Source organism: Hyaena hyaena, unplaced genomic scaffold (genome assembly GCF_003009895.1).
Source record: "Hyaena hyaena isolate Hyena2069 unplaced genomic scaffold, ASM300989v1 scaffold_724, whole genome shotgun sequence".
Taxonomy (NCBI): Eukaryota; Metazoa; Chordata; class Mammalia; order Carnivora; family Hyaenidae; genus Hyaena; species Hyaena hyaena.
This window is the reverse complement of record NW_024081354.1, coordinates 752,499-773,951: the sequence shown is the minus strand read 5'-3', so window position 1 is coordinate 773,951 and position 21,453 is coordinate 752,499. Positions and strand designations below refer to the sequence as shown.

Here is a 21,453-nt window from a genome sequence, read left to right as displayed (position 1 = left end):
GTACTAAAGGAAAGCAATTATTCTTAGAGGTGATGAACAGATGAAATATTCATAAAATAGTCTGAATTTGGAAGATATAAAGTAAGAGGAAAGTCAGGGTTTGGGGGGGGTGGGGACTGAGTATGCATCCCTTTCTCATTATGCCAAAAGATGTCCCTGAGCTCGTGCCTCTGGGAGGCACAGCATGGAATATTCTAGCTGAGTCTACCCTAGTTGAGCACAGTACATCCATCCTCTGTCATTCAGGCCCTACCAGCTCTATCCTCCGATACCATGTAAAGTCAACTCCCACATCCTTTCCATTCTACTTCCTAGATCTCATTCATGCTTCTCTCCCCCTGTCTCCTCTTACATCCTCTCTTGTTTCCTCACCTTGTTGAATGGAGGACCATCTCTCTCTCACTGCACACGTCACTGCCTACTGCCCTGTCTACTCCAGCTCAACCAAATAGAGCTAAATAACTTATAGACATCATGGAGGCTCCAGACCCAGAAACACAGAAAATTGTTATCTATTCTGAAAGCCATGCTCTGAAATCCCCTCTTTGTCTTGTGTCTGGACCATTCCTTGTCTATGATTCCCTGTCAGCATCAATCCATCTCCCACCTTTCCCATTTCCTAATACTCTGAATTATTCCTCCTCCATTTCAACAGTCATTACTGAATCAAGGTCAAACCCTGATAGATCTTTGACATATTCCTCTTTCCCTTGTATACAACAGGTAACCAATCCACTCCTCCACCTACTCACACCCCCCACTTCAGGCTAGCTTACCCAAAAGGGCTGAGTCTGGGGTTCAATTCACCCTGCTGCCTAATTCCTTCTCCCAGACTACCCTTCCACCCCTCTCCTGAACCCCATGATAATGGAGCAGTTGCCGAACATGGCCTGACTCTTACCAAGCCAGAGATAGTCACATACAGGGAGGTACCTGACTGGCACAGAATGGAAGCTCTGAGGATGATAGAAGAATTCCTTATCCCGTAGGACTGATATCATTACTGACCTACAAGAGCAGATCTCAGAGTTGACAGTGATCATTGAGCAAATGAACAGAGACCATCATTCTGCCCAGAAACTGGTGAGTGATTCTTGAGTTAGCTGACATCTCTATGGGTAGGGGAAAGACTGTTTTTTGTGTTTTTTTAGATCGCCTGCTATGTTCCAGGCAAGATGCCAAGCACTTTACTCACAGGAGCCATGTTATCTAGGTGACAGCTCTGAAGATAGGACCATGGCTACACAGTAGGATTTCTCTGATTCCATCCTCATCTATAACTGCAAGAACTTAAATCTATCCTCAAAGCCTAACTCAATTTCTTGGAGTTCTTCAGGTGCCTGCAGTGTGTTCATTGCTACTGACCTCACCATACCAGAGGTGTGGCCATTTCACGTCAGGCTTGCTGTGGAGAGTTAAACTTCAGAGGGTGCTGAGGCTCTTCCTAATGGCAATAGTGCAGTTAATGCACCCAGAACCTTTCAGTACCCACTTCCTGGTGCTGCTAAAATTGCAAAGCCCAGTTCAGAATTTGCTGAGGTCAATTTATACTCTCTGTGTTTCCCGGGGATTTTGGTGACACCTCCTTTAGATTTACCCTCTGTTTTATCACAGTCTCTTCTTCCTCACATCAGGCAGGGATGCCTGCTGGCCTGAGCTGGAGCAAAAAACCAGAGCAATGCTCAGAAACAGCTTCCCCCCACACTCTACTTGCCTGTTGTTACTGAAATCCTTCAGGCCCTCCCCTCACTCTCTGACATGCCCCAGATGTGTCTGAATCCTACAGTGACCAGGCTTGTGACTCACACTGAGACCTCCCCTACTATTGATTCATTACTATATTTATCTGAAAACCCTGCCAGGTTTGTGGTCTACTTCTACAGATAGGAAATTAAGGCTCAGGAAATTACATAAGTTCTGTGAGATCAGTCATCAATGGTGGATTATTGGGCAACATGCACATTTTAATTCACTGAATCATTGGCCCTGCTAAAGTCCTATTTAGAGATTATTTCCATGCAGGGACCTCATATTGTGATACTTAAAGTTCTTTCACCTGTGAATGTCCCAAATTCTTGTGTGACCCTGTGGAAGACCCAGCTGTGGTGCTGGCTGCTGGTGAGTAGTCAGAGAGGGACAGAGAGAACCCTGAACCCTTTTGTCTCAGTTGGCAGCAGGTGCTGACTAGTCTGAAAGTGTCCTTTCCTCCTGAGACACCAACCAGAGAATCTGATGTGTTAAAAATGGAAGGTCACCTGGAAATCAGCAAATTTTGCCTGTGGTAACACACTTTTCTGACAAAGAGAATTTATTAACACCAGATTTTAAGTTCATTGAAGGTGTAGGGTTTGAGTCTTAGGCCTCTTTGGCTCTTCCAGGCCAACCTCTTTGCTCAATAGATGATTACTTAATTGAATTACATATTAAAGAAATCTAAAGGCCAAGATCTTAGAAAGAGATTACTGTCCAGCAAAGAGACCAGACCTGCCCGTAAAACCAATTAGTGAAACAGATGGTTTCTGTGCACCAACATTATGAACTGATCACATACCAAACAGCAATAGACCAAGGCAGGGATTGCTCCATTCCGTGTAGTGATGTGCTCTCTGGGACCGCAGAACACAAAGAGGAGAGTGTGGGGAGTAGAGCACTCCCCATGAACAGGAAGGCTTCTCAGAAATTGCAGACTGCAGTGAGAGTGGGGTCCTCAATCCTATATCATTAATGCCACGTTGCTTCCAGCTCTCTGATGAAATGGATCTCCGCTGTGCTGAGATGCGGCAGAACTTCGAAAACAAGAACAGGTACGCTTTCTAGCACAAGCCCCTGTGTGCTGAAGGCCCTAAGACTCCTGCTTCCCTGCAAGGTTTTATTTCACTGGGATTTCAGACAGTGCCAAATGGAGCTGGGTAGGCAGGGATGGGGGAAATGGACAGGATTGTTTGATTTGAAGCCACCAAAATGTAGCACAGAGAAGGTCATTCCTGGTTTTGCACTTTCTGATCCAATTACTTCATTTCAAGTATAATCTTCCTTTCTGTTGATTGCTGAGGAGAGCCAGTTTTCGTTCTCTATGAAATTTCTGTGACAAACAACTGTTGTTTTCAGCCCAGGCTCCTCCTCCCATTTCCCCTGCCTCTTCACTTCCTCCCACTCTTTCTCTTCCTCTTTTTTGTCCAGTCATCTCTACTGTCCCTGGCTACTCCCAGGACCTGGGCAGAATGGGAAGAAGGTATGGGAGGAGCAGAAGCCAAAACCACAAAGACAAGCCAAGGGGAAGTAAGAGGAAATGTGTTGCCTGTGTAGGTGAGGAAACCTCAAAGCCTCCTTCCAGGCTACTTGCTGGGCACCAGAGCAGCCTCAGAAGTCCCAGCAGAGTACACTCAATGAGTACACCTCATTGAGTCACAGACTTGCTTTCAAAAAATTATAATAAATAATATATTTGTTATATAATAGCTTTCATTATTTTTAGAGCAGTTTTAGGTTCACAGTAAAATAGAGCATAAAGTACAAAGAATTCCCACAGACAGCCTGACCCCACACCTGCACAACCTAAATAATCATTAACATCCTGCACTACTGTGATGCATTTGTTACAATCGATGAACCTACATTGATAAATTATTATCACCTGAAGTCCATAGTTTACATTACAGTTCACTGTTGGTGTTATACATCCTATGGGTTTTGACAAATGTATAATGACATGTGTCCACCATTACTGTATCATACAGAGTAGTTTCACCTCCCTGAAAATCCTTTGTACTCTGCCCATTCATCCCTCCCTTCCCACTAACCCTTGGCAACCATGGATCTTTTTACTGTCTCTACAGCTGTGCTTTTTCCAGAATATCATATAGTTGGAATTGTATAGTACATAGGCTTTATGGACTGGTTTTAGTAGCTTAAATATTATGCACTTAATGTTCCTCCATGTCTTCTCTTGGCTTGACAGCTCATACAGGCTTTCATTTTAACATTCATCTTGAACACTGCCAGCTTCTGCCTCCTGGAATGGAGGCTAAAGAGACCCTGGGCTCTAAAATTATCCTGGATGCTAATGCAGCCTACAGTTTCCCAAGACAGCCATAAACAAATACTGTGCTGTTAGCAGGGAGTCTATGGGCCCCACCGGCTCCATTCAAAATAATGGTTGGTTGCGGCACCTAAGTGGCTCAGTCAGTTAAGCATCTGACTTCGGCTCAGGTCATGATCTCACAGTTTGTGGGTTTGAGCCCCACATCAAGCTCTGTGCTGATAGCTCGGAGCCTGGAGCCTGCTTCAGATTCTGTGTCTCCCTCTCTCTGCCCTTCCCTGCTCATGTTCTGTGTCTCTTTCTCTCAAAAATAAATAAACATCAAAAAATTTTTTAAAAAATAATGGCAAAAACAGGTCCTCACCTTTTTCTGGGTGGATGCCAGGAGAATGAGTCAGGAAGTGAGGGCTCTGCAGGCTACCCACAGCTTCCTGTGTGAGGGGGGAAAGGTAGGATCAACTGAGTGTAATAGCTCAGCTCTGGACTTCTTTTCACTGATTGTGGACTTCTCCCGGGGTCTCACAGGGAGCTCAAAGAGGCTCATGCAGCAGAGCTCAGTCAGTTGGAAAACAGCTACAAAGCAACACTGAAGGCAGAGAAGCTGGCTGCCCAAGAAAAACTAGGTATGGTCTGAACTGGGGAGAATGACTATGGTGAAGGGTGAGAGACTGACCATGGGGGTCTAGGAACAAGGAACTCCCGTGGCCATGGATGGGCTGTGGCTACGCTCTCCAGATGTCCTCCTAAAGCTCAGAGACAGGCAGTGACTGAGAAATACTGAAAAGAGGAAAACCGCATCACCAATGTCCCTCCTATGCCCAAGAGATAGACTGGCCTGCAACCAAGTGTTAGGATCTGAGCAAGTTCTTAATCTCCTTGAGTCTCATTTATTCTGCCTAAGAATTAAAGACAATAATACCTGCCTTTATCAGAGAGATTAGAATGTGAAAGCACTTTTTAAAAATATTTTTTAATTCTACAAATATAATACTATTGTAATTTAGCAAGTTACATCATCTGTAAAATGGTGGTGTTTTATTCTATTATAATGGACACACTATGATTTATATGGCTTTATAATGCATAAGAGTTCTGTTGGCCACTTATCCCATTATTTGCCTTGGAGATTTTGAGATTACAGACTAATCTCCACAGGGAGAAGGGGAAATTCTATAATCTCCCTTTACTTTTCCTTACTTTTTAAAAAGAGGATATCTATAGCTTGCTGATTTTCCAATTTTCTAAAGAAAACATGTGTCATTTTCAAAATCAACATACGCTGAAAACATTGCTTTAAAAAGAGAGAAGCAGGGGTGCCTGGGTGGTTAAGTGTCCAACTTTGGCTCAGGTCATGATCTCACGGTTTGTGGGTTTGAGTCCCATGTCAGGTTCTGTAATGACAGCACAGAGCCTGATTTGGATCCTCTCCCTCCCCCTCTCTCTGCCCCCTCCCCTTGCGTGTACTCTGTCTCTCTCTCTCTCTGAAAAATAAATAATAGAAAATAAATAAAACTGCTTTAAAAAGAGAGAAGCAGATGCATACTACAGGGTTTTGCTCCTCTTTCCCCCACGGATGTAGGCTTACCCCCAGGGATTAGTTCTCACATTTGGTGTGCATCAGAATCACTTGGGAAGCATATTATCCACAGACACTGGGCCTCTCCCCTGAGACCTCAATTCAGTGGGTTTGGCTGGGTGGGGAGTAAGGATAGGAGGACAGGCATCTGGATTTCTAAAAAGCCCCCAGTATGATTCCTGAGTTACAACATGGTTTTAACACCTAGAGGATGAGTTGGAGGTGAAGGAAGAGTACAGGAGAGCTCACACTTGAATATGAAACTTTCACTTTAGAGGAATAACGATGACCCTGTTTTCCTTTTGTCCAGATGAGATGGGAAAGGAATATAAGTACTTGAAGAATATGTTTCATATGTATCAGGTGAGATTCAGAGCTCCTTGGTGGATTATGAGAGTAAGAGAGGCAAGGCTCATTCCTGGCTGATGACATCAAGCTGAATCTATAGCTCTTGGCCAGAAAATAATTTCCTGAGATTCCCAGCATCCTTCAATCTAGGCGGCACTAAGCACATCCAGGGAGAAGAGTGGCCTGCAGACTGTGGTGGCTTCCATGTGTGACAAGTCAGTCACCGAGACCCTAACGAAGTCCACTGACAAATATGTGTATAATTACAAAAGTAATACCTGTTCATGGTTTTCTACTAAATGGAAATACAAAAACCAACTACAACAATGACAAAAGAGAATTACCACCCCAAGACAACCTGCTGTTAGTATTTGTCCTTTGTAACATCTTTGATTTTAATAGAGTGCTAGGCCAAAAGAGATAAATGTTTTAAAGGCCTTTGATACATTTGGCCAAACTGCCATCCAAAAAGGCTCTCATTGCACCCCCACGAGCTGGGCCTGGGGTGCTCTAGCCATCTCAGAATATAACTCATTCATTGAGTCAGCTAATGTGAGGGAGGCTGGGGAAACAGGCCCTGATTTCTTCCTAGTGGGATGAGAGAGTAGGAGACAAGGAATGAACAGGTGGAGGCAGCAAATCCCCATCCTATTGGTGACCGGCTAGTTGTGGTTTGCCCAGGACTTTCTAGGTTTTAGCATCAAAAGTTCAGGGTCCTGGGACACAACTCGGTCTCAAACAAAGACAATCGACCATCCTCTTAAAGGAGGAAACCAAGGTAAGCACCAGCACCTCCTCTGAAATTCTATTTGCCATCCACAGTTTCAGTTTCAAAATTGTATCTAAAACTCATTTTTCTTTTTTTTTTTTTTAGCTCCTTTTTATTTATTTTTTTTTATCATTTTTTTTTTTTACAAATAGTTTATTGTCAAATTAGTTTTTACATAACACTCAGTGCTCATCCCCAAAGTGCCCTCCTTCATGCCCATCCCCCCCTCCCCCCCACATCCATCAGTCCTCAGTTTTTGTCAGCATTCAAGAGTCTCTCATGGTTTGCCTCTCTCCCTTTCCCCCACCATTTCCGCCCTTCTTCTCCCCCTTGGTCCTCCGTCAAGTTCCTCCTAATCCTCCTATATGTGCAAACATATGGTATTTGTCAAGATGTATCTTGATACAGTCAGGGACAACATCTTAGAGCAAAGCCTAGGAGAAGCATCAGGCTGGTGAGAAGGTAAGCTGCCCCTTATGTTTGCATCAGTCTGTGCCTCTCCAGAGAGTTTGACCTCTGTGGAAACTGAACTGCCCACCAGTCTTAAAGATGATAAAAGAGAACCTTTACCTAAATGGCCCCAAACAATTACAAATGAGTTCTGATGTCTAGCCCCAATGTGAGTTATGCTGCTAACCTGGAAGAAAAAAAAGGAGGTTAGGGTCCTGAGCCCTTACTAGCAGCATCCAGGTCCTAAGCCTTTCTTCTCCTTGGGTCCCGCCCCCTTGAAGTCTGAACCAACCAATAGGATTGGCATCAGGTTAAGCTTTTTTAACCTCACCCACAAGGGAAGTTAGATTTGCTGAGTTAAAAATAGACACTCTCTGAAAAACATACCATTGTTTTCTAAGTGTTCAAATTGACTACTAGGCCTTTCCCTTGTTTCTTCACTACTATTGAGTGATTCATGATTCAGAGGAAGCTGACTTGTGAATCTGCAGCAGGGGAGTCCTACCTGTCTTTAAAGGAAACCCAGTTCCAAACTGTTCCAAACAAACACCGTGCAAAACTTGCCTTTGACTTTCAGAGTTCTGCAGGCCCTAGGGTGACCTGGGCTAGAATTTACTCCCACCAACCACCCACAGAGGGACTCTCAGCAAGCATTCCAGTGAGGGAAGCTTTAAAAGGCCCAGTGCTGTGCTTGGAGCCAGTGTGCAGCCTTTTCCAGGACTCTTTTCATGGTGCCTTTGTGCCCCCACAGGACAGCATTTATGATGAAATGGAAGATAAGTGGTTGAAGAAGAAGGCAGAATGGGAGAAGGATGAGAAGTTGGAGCGGGAAAAGATCCTCCTACAGCAAAGTGAGTGCAAGAGCTTCTGTCTTTTTGATGGCACATGTACCCAAAAAACTGCCATTAAGTTTGGTCTTAGCTTGAGAACGTCAGCCTTAGATTCACCAAGGATGATGGACACAGGGCTGGATTCTTGAATCAAAGGTTCATGGAGTTTTCGAGAAAGTGACAAGGGTGGAGTCTTTTCTAAAACTCAGCTATTTGAGGGTGTAAGCCCGTAGCTTCCAAAGCTCTCTGATTCCAAGTTTAGCTGTCATGGTCTGAAACAAGCTCTGGCATCTGTAGGAGTGTTGGCTTGTTACCTGGATACAAGTGACCCCAAAGTTCCAGAAAAATGTTCTTGAATTAGAGTTTCAAATATTCACTTGTTGGGAGAGTGACAACACAATCATCCTGAAAGCCTCTGTATTCCCATATCCCCCCAGAGGATCTCAATTTTTCAGACACAATTAACATATAACACTGCATATGTTTAAAGAGTGTAATGTGTTGATTTGATACATTTTTATATGATTATATATTTTTACTATTTCCAACACTTAGCACAGAGTTTGGATCATAGAAAGTGTTTTATGGAGGCTCTGGGTGGCTCAGTCAGTTAAGTGTCCAACCCTTGATCTCAGCTCAGGTCTTGATCTCAAGGTTGTGAGTTCAAGCCCCATGTTGGGTTCCACACCAGGAGTAGAGCCTACTTTTAAAAAATTATTTTATGGATGAGCCTCCTACCCTCAGCAAACATCTTCCTAAGTGGAAAAAGGAGAGTGGAATTTATGCAGACTTTGCTCCCTGACCTAGAGGACTGGTTGAGGTAGGAGTGGAGCCTCTACAAACCTGTACCACATCCTACCTCACTTAGTTCATACCAGACTTGGTTGATTTCAACAAATTACTCATTTAAATGCAGAAACTCTCTGGGAAAGTTAAACCTCAAGGCCATTCCTACCGTGGTGGGAGCTCTTGACTGCAGGAAGGCAGCATGAAGACCCTGCGATTAAGGCTGAGGAAAGGAATGAGGAGTTGCACCTATCTGAGGCTTTACTTAGAACCCTGGTATAGCATAACCAGGTCTTCTTCCAGACTCCTGGCCACCCATACTACACCCATCCCATATTGTCAAAATCTAAGTTAAGATATTACACCCAATCTTGAAAAAGCAGACTTTACCTGCGTATAGTGTAGCTCAGCCCACTACGGGTGGCTTCCCTATCATTCCCAGCACCATGAAGCTGAAGAAGAAATTTGTGTCAGCCCCTCACCCCTCCTTTCTCCTTTTTGATATTGGGGCTCTGTTGGCAAGTTTGCCTGCACCATAAGCAGTTTAAGCCTACCTCTACTCCAGGGCTAAGTACAGAATAAATTTTATTGCTGGAAAAGTCACATTATCCAAGAGCTATGTTTTAAGGTAAGAATATCCAAGAAAACATAGTAGTTACTTCAGCAGAAGGAATGGACAAAATAATAAGCAACAGATCTAAAATATTAACCATGCACACACACAAAAATCAGAGACATCAGGGGAAAACTATATGGCTGATATTACTGAAAACCACCACCATGTTCACCTGACTCCCAAGCATTTCTAGGTGAGCATCAGAGGCTGAACATCAGGCTGAAAGGAACTTGAGTTTGACCCAGTCTGGAATTTTTATTATCTTCAGATATTCTGAGTTTCTCTCCGCATCTGCTTTCCCCACACTTACTCATATATGTAATTTCTTCTCCCACAGAACATAATATGACAAAAAAGTTTGAGTTAGAGTCAGTTGAAGAAAAGAAGAAAATAAATGACTCCTACAGTACTGTCTTTGAGAACTTCAGTCGAGAGAAAGAGGTAACTTAGCCCAAAGCACATGAGTGAGTGAACATGCGGCCTAGGTGGGACATTCGGTTCCCAAGTGTCCCTCTGTAATTAGGTGAGCTTTTTGTCTTTATGGGCATATTCTTCCTTTCCCAGCTTTCCTGGAAATATATGCAAGTAGACTGGCAGTCTTGCTGTCCTTTATCTAGATTACCACACGGTCACTGTGCAATGAAAACTGAAATCAGTGGGAAATAATAGAATGCTAAACACATACAAAACCTGAAATTCCCTATTTTGTCAAAACCTCAATCTCTGAATGTCCTCCTCATCCTTGACTGTAGCTGTAAAGAAAGGGTAGTGTAGCAAACTAAACTTAGCAAATTTGGTCATGTACAGCTCTTAGTAATTACGAGGAACTACCTAAAAGTTAGAGGTGGTAGGGGCTCCTAGGTGGCTCAGTCAGTTAAGCATCTGACTTAGGCTCAGGTCGTGATCTTACAGTTGGTGAGTTCGAGTCCCAAGTCGGGCTGTGCTGTGCTCAGAGCCTGGAACCTGCTTCAGATTCTGTGTGTGTCTCTCTCTGCCTCTGCACGACTCACCCTCTGTCTTTGTCTCTCAAAAATAAATAAATAAACATTGAAAGAAAAAAAAAGTTAGAGGGGGTAAGAGTTAGCTACTCCTATTAATCACTCCCCCACAACCTTGATACTGATGCCAGGTCATAGTGAAAGCAGATCTCAGACATACAGACATTAACTAAATAAACATGCATTATTAGCAAATAATAGTCCACAAGTGGTTATACCACCAGCTCTCTAAACTTTGAGATACATGACAGACTCATCAGAGGTATATGCAATGGCAGTACAGAGGTAGGATTCTGTAACCACTGTTGTCAGCATCGGCAGCCAGAGCTCATCCTAAGCAGACAAGGACCATTTAGAGATCGAACCTTAGACACCATCCCTGAGTGTGCAGGCTATAGGCTTTGTTAGATTCCTGTACTTTTTTCCTGCAAAGTGTGGACAGTGTTTCTAAAATAGTATCTAACTTCAATATTCCATTTTTAAGGGCCCATTTCCAACCATCATGCTAATTAAAAAGCCACTAATTTCACCAATTAAAGCACATTTCTGGCACTCACTATAACTGAGCAAAAACAGTAATGTGGATATGGGGCATGCTCTGCAGTGTGTCTAGTTATTCTGGGGTCTAGAGAGCTCAGACATCTGAATAAAAAGTAGCCATTCCTCTAATGGGGAAGACTTGATCATCTACATGCATCCTTTCTTCTCTTCTATTTATTCTCCAATGATGCTGACTGTGAATCTGTAAATGGTACTCTCTTTGTCTCTCTCATGAAGCATAGTTTACACTTAGCAAGATGTACAGATCTTAAGTATACAGTTTGATGAATTTTGACAATTGTACACATCCATGTAACCAATACCCAAATAAAACTCTAGAGCATTGATTGTTTCCAAGGGGCACATGCACTTCATTGTTTATTGCAGTTCTATTGACAATAGCCAAAGTATGGAAAGGGCCCAAATGTCCATCAACAGATGATGACTGGATAAAGATTATGCAGTATATATGTACAATGGAGTATGACTCGGCAATCAAAAAGAATGAAATCTTGCCATTTGCAACAATGTGGATGGAACTAGAATGTATTATGCTAAATGACATTAGAGAAAGACAAATATCATATGACTTCACTCATATGTGGAATTTAAGATACAAAACAGATGAACAGAAGAGAAAGGAAGCAAAAATAATATAAAAACAGGGAAGGGGAAAAAACATAAGAGACTCTTAAATACAGAGAACAAACTGAGGGTTGCTGGAGGGGTTTGGGGTGGGGGGTGGGCTAAATGGGCAAGGGGCATTAAGGAAGACACTTGTTGGGACGAGCACTGGGTGTCATTGGTAGGAAATGAATCACTGGATTCTACTCCTGAAATCATATTGCACTATATGCAACTAACTTGGATGTAAATTTTTTTAAAAAATCTAGAGCATTTCAGCAACCCAGAAATCACTCCCGTGTTCTTTTCCAGTTAAGCCCCATCTCCCTCAAAACTTGCCCCAAGACAACCACTGTTTTGATTCCTACCATCATAGATTAGTTTCACCTGTTTTTTAAGTTTCATATAAATGTAATCATGTAGTATATGCTCTTTTGTATATAGCTTCTTTTTCCTCAATACAATGTGAAATTTATCTATTTGTTAATATCAGTAATTTCTTACTTTTTATTGCCCAGTAGTATTCCTTTATAGGAATATCACACAATGTGTTTACCATTTTCCTGTTTTTGGAGGTTTGGGTTGTTTCCATTTTTTGTCCTTTCTATTTTACAAATAAAGCTTTTGTAACCACCCCTGTACAAGTATTTCTATAGACACAATCTTTCATTTCTTTGGGGTGTATACCTAGCAGTAATACTATTGGTCTCTAGGGTAGTTATAGGTTTAACTTTATAAGAAATTACCAAGCTATTTTCCACAGTAGTTGTATCATTTTATTATTGCACCTTAAATACGTGAGAATTCCAGTTGCTGCTCCTCATCAACAATTAATATTGCCATTCTTTTAATTTTGACCCTTCCAATGGGTATGAAGTTGTATTTCATTACAGTTTTACTATTTTGTTGGGCAATTTTTTACACGCTTATCGGACAATTTATATGTCTTCTTTTGTGACATGCTTGTTTAAGTCTTTTGCTGTTTGAAAAAACTTGTTTATCTTTTTTATTACTGATATGTAGAAGTCCTTTACATAATATGGATACAAGTTCCTTGTCAGATATATGTGTTACAGATACTGTCTCCTAGTCTGTGGTTTGCCTTTTCATTTTTCTCATGTTGTCTTCTGATGTGCAGAAGTTTTTTCTTTTGTTGAAAGCCAAATTATTAATTTTTTCCTTTTTTGGAAAGTTACAGCTTTTTGTGTCCTTTCTATGAAATCATTGCCTAGTCCAAGGATACAAAGATATTCTATTTTTTTAAAAGCTTTAATTTTAGTTTTTCTGATTTGATGATCCATTTTGAATAACTTTTATGTATGGAGTGAGATAGAGGTCATAGGTCACTTTTTTTCTGTAGAAGTATCTAGTTGTTTGAGCATGATTTGTAGAAAAAAAACTTTCCATTCTCCATTGAGTTACCTTAATGCCTTTGCTGTATTTGGAGGGTGGGGGATGAAGAGGAGTGGACTCTCCATTCTGTTCCATTGAATTATTTGTCCATACCTAGGCCAAGACAACCATTGTTTTAATTATTGTAGCTTGAAATCAGGGAGTAAAAATCTAGCTTTGCTCTTGTCTTTCAAGGTTGTTTTGGCTCTTCTATATCATTTACATTTCTTTTTTTTTTTTAAGTTTACTTATTTATGTTTGAGAGAGAGAGAGAGAGAGAAAGCCCAAGTGGGAAAGGGACAGAGAGAGAGACAGAGAGAGAGAGAGAGAGAGAGAGAGAGAATCCCAGACAGACTCCGAACTGTCAGCACAGAGCCCAGCGCAGGGCCAAATCCCATGAACTGTGAGATCGTGACCAAAATCTGAGCTACCCAGGTGCCCCTGTATCACCTACATTTCTATATAAATTTCAGAATTAGTTTGTCAAGAAAGCTTGCTGGTATTCTGACTGAGATTGCACTGAGTATAAAGATAAATCTATGGAGAAATGAATATTCAATAATATTAAATCTGTACATAACAACAAAGTCTTTGATGAAAATATAGTTTCTTTTTAATATTTATTGATGTGATATGGTGAAAGAAAGTGGTCCAGGTTAATTCTTTTGCATGTCACTGTCCATGCAGCACCATCAGCTGAAGGGACTGTCTTTTTTCCATTGGATACTCTTTCCTGCTTTGTCAAAGATTAGTTGGCTATATATCTGTGGGTCCATTTCTGGGTTTTCTATTCTTTTCCATTGATCTGTGTGTCTGTTTTTGTGCCGATACCATACAGTCTTAATGATTACAGCTTTGTAATACAGCTTAAAGTCTGAAATTATGATCTTCTCTGGGTTATTTGTTTTTTGAGTGTTCAATTTGGTGAGTTCTTTATAGATTTTGGATACTAACTCTTTATCTGATACATCATTTGCAAATATCTTCTCCCATTCCATCCGTTGCCTTTTTTATTTTATTGATTGTTTCCTTTGCTGTGCAGAAGCTTTTTATTTTGATGAGGTCCCAATTGTTCATTTTTGCTTTTATTTCTCTTGCCTCCGGAGACATGTCACGTAAGAAGTTGCTACAGCTGAGATCAAAGAGATTGCTGCCTGCTTTTTCCTGTAGGATTTTGATGGTTTCCTGTCTCACATATAAGTCTTTCATCCATTTTGAATTTTTGTATGTGTGTGTATGGTGCACATAGGGGAAGGGAAAGAAAAATAAGATAAAAACAGAGAGGGAGGCAAATCTTAAGAGACTCTTAAACATAGAGAACAAACTGAGGGTTGCTGGAGTGGAGGTAGGTGTGGGAATGGGTTAAATGGGGGATGGGCATTAAGGAGGGCACTTGTTGGGATGAGCACTGGGTGTTTTATGTAAGAGATGGATCACTGGGTTCTACTCCTGAAACCAAGACTATACTGTATGTTAACTAACTTGAATTTAAATATATATATTTGTTGATATGGTAAAATTGCACATAAGTAAGATTTTCAAAATTTACCTTCAACAATTTAAATGCAGGCTTCATTACACCAATATCTAAACTTTGGTGAATATTACATTCTGGAATCCTATTCTGGCTTTCTCAGTTCTCTGAAAGAGTGCCAGCGACTGCAGTGATGACCTTTTTCCAAATAAAATTGTTTTTAGGAGCTACTGAAACAACACGAAAAGGACACCTTGCAAATAGAGGAACTGAGAAAGACCAGACAGGTAAGCTCTTTCATTCTTCTTGCGGAGTTAGCATCTTCCAAATGCACCAGTAAAATTATACACCCGCAATAAAATGGAATTTATGATAATTTTCCAAAGCAAAAAATAAATAAATAAATAAATAAATAAATAAAACAAAAGGAAGACCTAAACCTAAATTTGCTGGATTCAACAAGTCAAAAAGAATGTTGGAACTATAATACAAAGCCATTTGTAAAACAGAGCCTTCGTATATTTTTAGAGCAATTTGAGCAAATATATGAGCAATACGCTGTGTGATGTCCAGTATCAAATGCCTTCCATTTCTAGTAAGGCTCAAACCACAAAAGAGTCTTGACTTGTAAAATTCCAAATTCTTCCCTTAAGCTCTAAAAAGTACAATACTGACCCTAGGACCTCTAATCCCAAACCTCTCCTTTATATTCCAAACATACCTCACCTCCAACAGCTTCCTCAAATAATTCTGTTCTTCTGGGACAAATTATGGCACTTCCATGTAGGAGATACCTGAAGGGAAACTGTTCAAACCCATGAACTGTCTTCTGGTTCTTCTTACAGTTGTATCCAGAATGGGCATGTTTAGGAAAAGACTAGGCATTATAAAATCATGGAATAATATTTTAGAGCATTGTTGAGTCAACAAACCGCAATGTCCTTCATGGTAGAGGAAGACCCAGTGCATTATAATAGCAGTTTTGATGAGCTTGTCTACTAATTCTATCATTCCTTTCTGGTTCTGTTTCTATTAATAGATTTTGCTTCTCATTTGTGGTCTTATTTTCTCACTTGTTTGCATGCCTAGTAATTTTTTGTTGGATGCCTGCCATTGTGAAGTTTACCTTGTTGGGTGCTGAATATTTTTGTATTTCTTTAAATGTTGTTGGGTTTTGTTCTGGGATGCAGTTAAGTTAAAGTAGTCTTTAGTCTAAGGCTAATTTTTCCCCCTACAAAGATAATACCCTTCTGAGTAGTCTGCACAATACTCTTGTGTACTCTGGTTGGTGGGACTATAACTATTCCCAGTCCTGTGTTGAGCCTCAGGATTCTTCTACCTGCTCTGTGCTCATGGTTCTTTCCCCTAACCTTATCTCCTTCTATTTCTTCCCCTTCATCATGCCACCACAATGGCACTAGACTTCTTGCTGTTTCTTTAACAAGCAAGGATCCTTTACTTGGGGTCTTTGCACTTGACATTCTCTCTTCTTGGAAAGCTCTTTCCGAGATATCCACACAACTAATTTCCTTACCTCTTTCTGGTTTTGTTCAAATGCCATTTCTGAGGGGCCACTCTATTTAAAGGCTTAACAACCTACCCCAACACTTCCATTTCCTTGTTTTATTTTTCTATACAGATTTTTAAAGTTTATTTATTTATTTTAAGAGAGAGCAAGAGCAAGCGAGCACACATAAGCAGGGGAGAGGGGCAGAAAAAAGAGGAGAGAGAGAATCTTAAGCAGGCTCCATACTCCGTGCAGAGCCTGATGTGGGGCTTAATCTCACCAAACCATGAAATCAAGACCTGAGCTAAAATCAAGAATTAGATGCTCAACTAACTGAGCCACCCAGGTGCTCCTCTACACAGATATGACTGTCTAACCTTATAAACTCAATGAAAGCAGAGATTTTTGTCTGTTTTCCCTACCACTAATCTCCAGTTTCTAGAACAGTACCTGGCACATGACAGGCATTCAGTAAATATCAATTCATTTTTTTTTTAATGAATAAGTGAACAGAAGAATGCTAAATGACCTAGTACAGTGTTTTGCACAATGCAGATACAACAAGAGATGGTACTTCTCTAGTTTATACATCTTGAGAAGATGCTTATTCCATCGGAAGAGTTCTGAAGACATGTAGGAGTTAAATGAGGCTGACACCTGAAAGCAGAGAGCCATCTGGCTCATTTTTATTGTCTCTTCAGCATTTATCTAACATAGATTCTACATTTGCCCCTTCTCCATACTTACATTGCATCTTCCATCTTTATCCTTGGTTGGTTTTTAATTTATTATTGTAATTATTTTATTGACTTTTATTTAATTTTTTTACACACCCTTCACTAGAGTATATCTCCATAAGAGTAGAAATTATAGTTTTCTTATTCATCATAATACTCCTAGTGCCTATAGTAGTAGGGTTTTTTTTCCTAATTAAAAGACTATCTTTGAGGGGTGCCTGGGTGGCTCAGTCGGTTGAGCATCTGACTTTTGATTTCTGCTCAGGTCATGATCTCAGAGTCATGGGATTGGGCCCCTCATCAGCCTCTGTGCTGAGCATAGAGCCTGATTAAAATTCTCTCTCTGACTCTTGAATGTTAAGAACAAACTGAGGACTGATGGGTATGGAGGAGAGGGGAAGGGGGGTAATGGGCATGGAGGAGGGCACTTGTGGGGATGAGCACTGGGTGTTATATGGAAACCAACTTGACAGTAAACTATTTGAAAAAAAAAAAAAAGATTCTGTCTCTCTCTACCCCTCTCCCCTACTAGCATGCTCTCTCTCTCAAAACAACTTTTTAAAAGACTATTTTTTAGATCAATGTTAGGTTTACTGGAAAATTAAACATAAAGTGGAGAGATTCCCCATATCCTCCCCCACACAAGCATACAATATACTCTGTTATTAACATCTTGCACTAGTGGGGTACATTTGTTACAGTTGATGAACCAATACTGATACATCATTTTTTATTAAAGTCCATAGTTTACATTAGGGCTCACTCTTTGTGTTATGCATTCTATAGGTTTTATCAAATGCATCATGCCATGTACCCACCACTGCAATATCATACAGAATAGTTTCTTTACCTAAAAGTCCTCTGTCTTCTACCTATTTATCCCTTGCTTCCCTTCCCAATCCCTGGCAACAGCTGATCTTTTTACTGTCTCTATAGTTTTGCATTTTCCTGAATGTCATATAGTTGGAATCTGGAATAGATATTTAATAAATATTCGTTTAATAAATTAATGATTGGTAGCTATTGTGACAACCCGTGGGAGCTCTAGTGAGAGCTGGCTCTGGAACAGCACAGTTGAGTCTGCAGATGAGGGTCTAGATGGGCAAGACATAAAGGAGATAGAAGTAAGAGAACATAGTGACTGAACAGTGTAGGAAAAGGAGTAGCTAAAGTTGATGCTTCACATTTTAGTCCAGTAGCACCTGCAGAAGAGAACAAATAGATAGACATTGTTGTCTTCTTAAACAGATCATGGAGGAAGAGTTGAATGCACAGTCTGTTATCCTAGAATCACTTAACACAACCCTCTACCAAACCCAGATGGAACTCCAGAGAGAGGTGAGTCCTGGCTGGAGTGGGGGTAGGAGTTGTACAGAGGAATCCAGGGCTCTGTACAGTTCTGCCATGTAGCTTTGCTCTGGATGACCCTGGTTTGAGAAAGTGAACTATTAAAATTTACGTGTCTTTCAGAAAGCTACAGTGGGAAATCTGGAGAAAACACTCTATACCAAGCTTGCCGAGACTGAAGAAAAGTTTAAATACACCATACAGCTTCTGACAGATGAAAACATTCATCTAAGGTGTGAATGACGCTGCTCAAAAAGACATGGCTGAGTTATCTTTAGAAAATGGGAGGGAGCTTGAGTGAGGAATAGATATGAAGATGAACCCAGGTATTTCTTAATAAAGTCAAGGCACAGGCACTTCCAGGAGGGAGTTAGTCACTTACAGCCTGGCCACAGAAGTCACCTGATAAGGACAGACCGTTCATCTGAAGTGGTGCTGGACATATGTCTAGACCCCTCTCCCTTATTACATCTTAGTATTTATGCAAAACAGCACATGAAATTTATCTGAGGATCTTTATTTTCTAATTAATTAATTCATTTTGAGAGAGACAGAGAGAGTAAGCAGGGGAGGGGCAGAGAGAGGGGAGTGGCAGAGGATCTGAAGCAGGCTCCACTCCAACAGCACTCCAACTCATGAACTGCAAGATCATGACCTGAACCAAAGTCGGACACTCAATTGACTAAGCCACCCAGATGTCCCTATCTGAAGGTGTTTGAGGTCTCTGCCCACCACCTATTCATTTTTTGTTTCCCCTCCCAATTCCTGGCAATTACTGATCTTTTCACTGTCTCTGTAGTTTCACCTTTTCCAGAATGTCACACAGTTGGAATCCCTAAGAGATATTTAATAAATAAATATTTAAATAATGAATGATTGGAAGCTATTATAACAACCCATGTGAGTTCTGGGTTTTTACCATGTCCCCTGAGGGGCTATGGGTTTAGGTGTCAGTAGTTTACACTTAGATACAGCTGCATTTAGTTCCTGTGGAAGTCAACTTTAGGTCAGAAATAATACTGTTACCTGAAGATGCATTTTAAATCATTGAGATAGGGGAGCCTGGATGGCTCAGTCAGTTAAGCGTCTGACTTCAGCTCAGGTCATGATCTCACAGTTGGTGGGTTTGAACCCTGCATTGGGCTCTGTGCTGACAACTGGCTCAGAGCCTGTTTCAGATTCTGTATCTCCCTCTCTCTCTGACCCTCCCCTGCTCATGCTTACGTGCTCTCTCTCTATCTCTCTCTCTCAGAAATAAATAAAACATAAAAAAATTTAATAAAATAAAATAAATCATTGAGATAAATTTTGGTGGATACTTTAATAAAGGGAAGTTATTCATTGTATTGATTTGGTAGTAAAACTTTTCCCTTTTTGTCTATTCTTTGACTTGTCTAATAGTTAAATTGACATAAGACAGATTAATAGGAAAAAAAATTTAATTTTGTATGTATTAGGAGCTGAGCAAAATATGAGACTCAAAGAAGTGAACAAAGCAGGCAGTTATACCTTTTAGACAAAGAAACAATAAATTTGTAAAGAATTTTCAAGACACAGAAGTTTGGGCTTGGGGTAGTAAATTACTAAGTAACAGAGTTGTTGTGTTTTTTTAATGTTTTATTTATTTTTGAGAGAGAGCACAGGTAGGGGAGAGGAAGAGGGGATCTGAAGTGGGCTCTGTGCTGACAGTAGCAAGCCCAATGTGAGCCTTGAACTCACAAACCACAAGATCATGACCTGAACCAAAGTTGGACGCTCAACCAACTAAGCCACCCAGGTTTTTTTATACAGACTTCTCAGCCTTAAATTTCTGGTGATAAGGATATCTCTTTACCTTCTGGTATATTCACATATATATATGTGGGGAAGGTATATTCACATGAGAAATGTATTTACTGCTTTCAGGAGAACAAAGGTGATCAGAATGCCTTTCTTGCACTGGCTGTTGCTTAAGTAACTTTAATTTAAAGTAATCAATATGCAGGTGGCATATTTGCGGATGGCATTCTCTGTTTCCCCTCAGCAGAATATTCCTCATTTAAGAATTTGGTAACCTAAATATCATTTCTCATTAAATTCAAAACCAGTACAGGGTGCCTTGGTGGCTCAGTTGATTGAGCATCTGACTCAGTTGGTTTAGGTCATGATCTCATGGTTCATGGGATCGAGCCCCACATCAGTCTCTGTGCTGATAACATGGAGCCTGCTTGGTACTCTCTCTCTCTGTCTCTGTCTTTCTCTCTAAATAAACATTTAAAAAAGAACCTACTAGGGGCGCCCGGGTGGCTTAGTCGGTTAAGCGTCCGACTTTCGCTCAGGTCACGATCTCGCGGTTCGTGGGTTCGAGCCCCGCGTCGGGCTCTGTGCTGACTGCCAGCTCAGAGCCTGGAGCCTGTTTCAGAGTCTGTCACTCCCTCTCTCTCTGACCCTCCTCTGTTCATGCTGTCTCTCTCTCTCTCCTAGAAATAAATAAATAAAACATTAAAAAAAAAAAAAGAACCTACTACAAGTAATGTGTGTAACTGCCCCAGTGAAGGAATGAAACCACATTTCTCTCCCCTCAGATATCCTAAATCCCCTTCTTTCTACCCTTGAGTCTATAGTGATACATGTTCTTTTTCTCTATAGGCAAAAATTAATTGTCAAGAATGAAGAAATTTTTGAAGAACGATCTGGGAGGTCTCTCTCTATGTATGAGAATGATTCTGATACTTTAGAAGATGATAGCAATGAAAAGCAAAAATTATGAGCAGAAGAGTTGTCCTCCAATACAAAAGATGGCAGGAGCACCATCTCTATAGGCTTAGACAATTTCTATGAGGGTTTCTTGAGAAATGTATATTATGAGTTTAGTTCTTGGATTGCTTTGGTTCTACTTTTGTCTTTTCACAATTTTCTTTCTTCTAAGTGGTTAGGAATGTTTGAATTCTCATCTCAGTTATACAGATTTTCAAGACTCTTCATTGAAAAATGATGTTCCCTATGCCTGGATCTAAACTTTCCCTAGGTATTGTACTATTTTTTCTTCTACATTTACACATTTTGTTATAAAAACACTGATCTGAAGAACTTGTTCCTATTAAATGTTGACTATATTTTGAGATACACCTTTTGTCCCCCTGGGGGCATTTACCAAGCAAAAATGTAAGCTATTGATTCAATTCCAAAAGTCTATTCTCTCTTACATGTATCCCCACTGCTCCACTTCTCAATCATGTTCCCTATACTGTGATTTTGGAAAAAATGCCTGATGATCCTTGCCACCTTTTCTAAACAATCATCAAAATTCAAATCCCCACAGGGCAAGCAATGCAAATAAATGGAATGGGGTGGACACAAAGAAAAACAATCACACAAGCAAGCACAGTGTTAAATGGTAATTGGCAGCAGCCTAAATGTAGGGAATTGAATGGGTTGGGA

At 40.7% G+C, this 21,453-nt stretch overlaps 1 protein-coding gene across 1 annotated transcript in view; it reads left to right on the top strand.

The window, feature by feature from the left end:
- Positions 1 to 21,082, top strand: part of FLACC1 (flagellum associated containing coiled-coil domains 1) — a 39,556-nt gene extending 18,474 nt beyond the window's left edge. Inside the window, exons 6-15 of the mRNA XM_039217818.1 lie at positions 990 to 1,083; positions 2,743 to 2,804; positions 4,565 to 4,662; positions 5,926 to 5,978; positions 7,934 to 8,033; positions 9,752 to 9,855; positions 14,667 to 14,729; positions 17,935 to 18,024; positions 18,157 to 18,266; positions 20,662 to 21,082. Of these exons, the coding sequence (XP_039073749.1) occupies positions 990 to 1,083; positions 2,743 to 2,804; positions 4,565 to 4,662; positions 5,926 to 5,978; positions 7,934 to 8,033; positions 9,752 to 9,855; positions 14,667 to 14,729; positions 17,935 to 18,024; positions 18,157 to 18,266; positions 20,662 to 20,782 (895 nt within the window). The 3' untranslated portion in view covers positions 20,783 to 21,082. The remainder of the gene's footprint in view (positions 1 to 989; positions 1,084 to 2,742; positions 2,805 to 4,564; positions 4,663 to 5,925; positions 5,979 to 7,933; positions 8,034 to 9,751; positions 9,856 to 14,666; positions 14,730 to 17,934; positions 18,025 to 18,156; positions 18,267 to 20,661) is intronic.
- Positions 21,083 to 21,453: the final 371 nt, after the last annotated feature.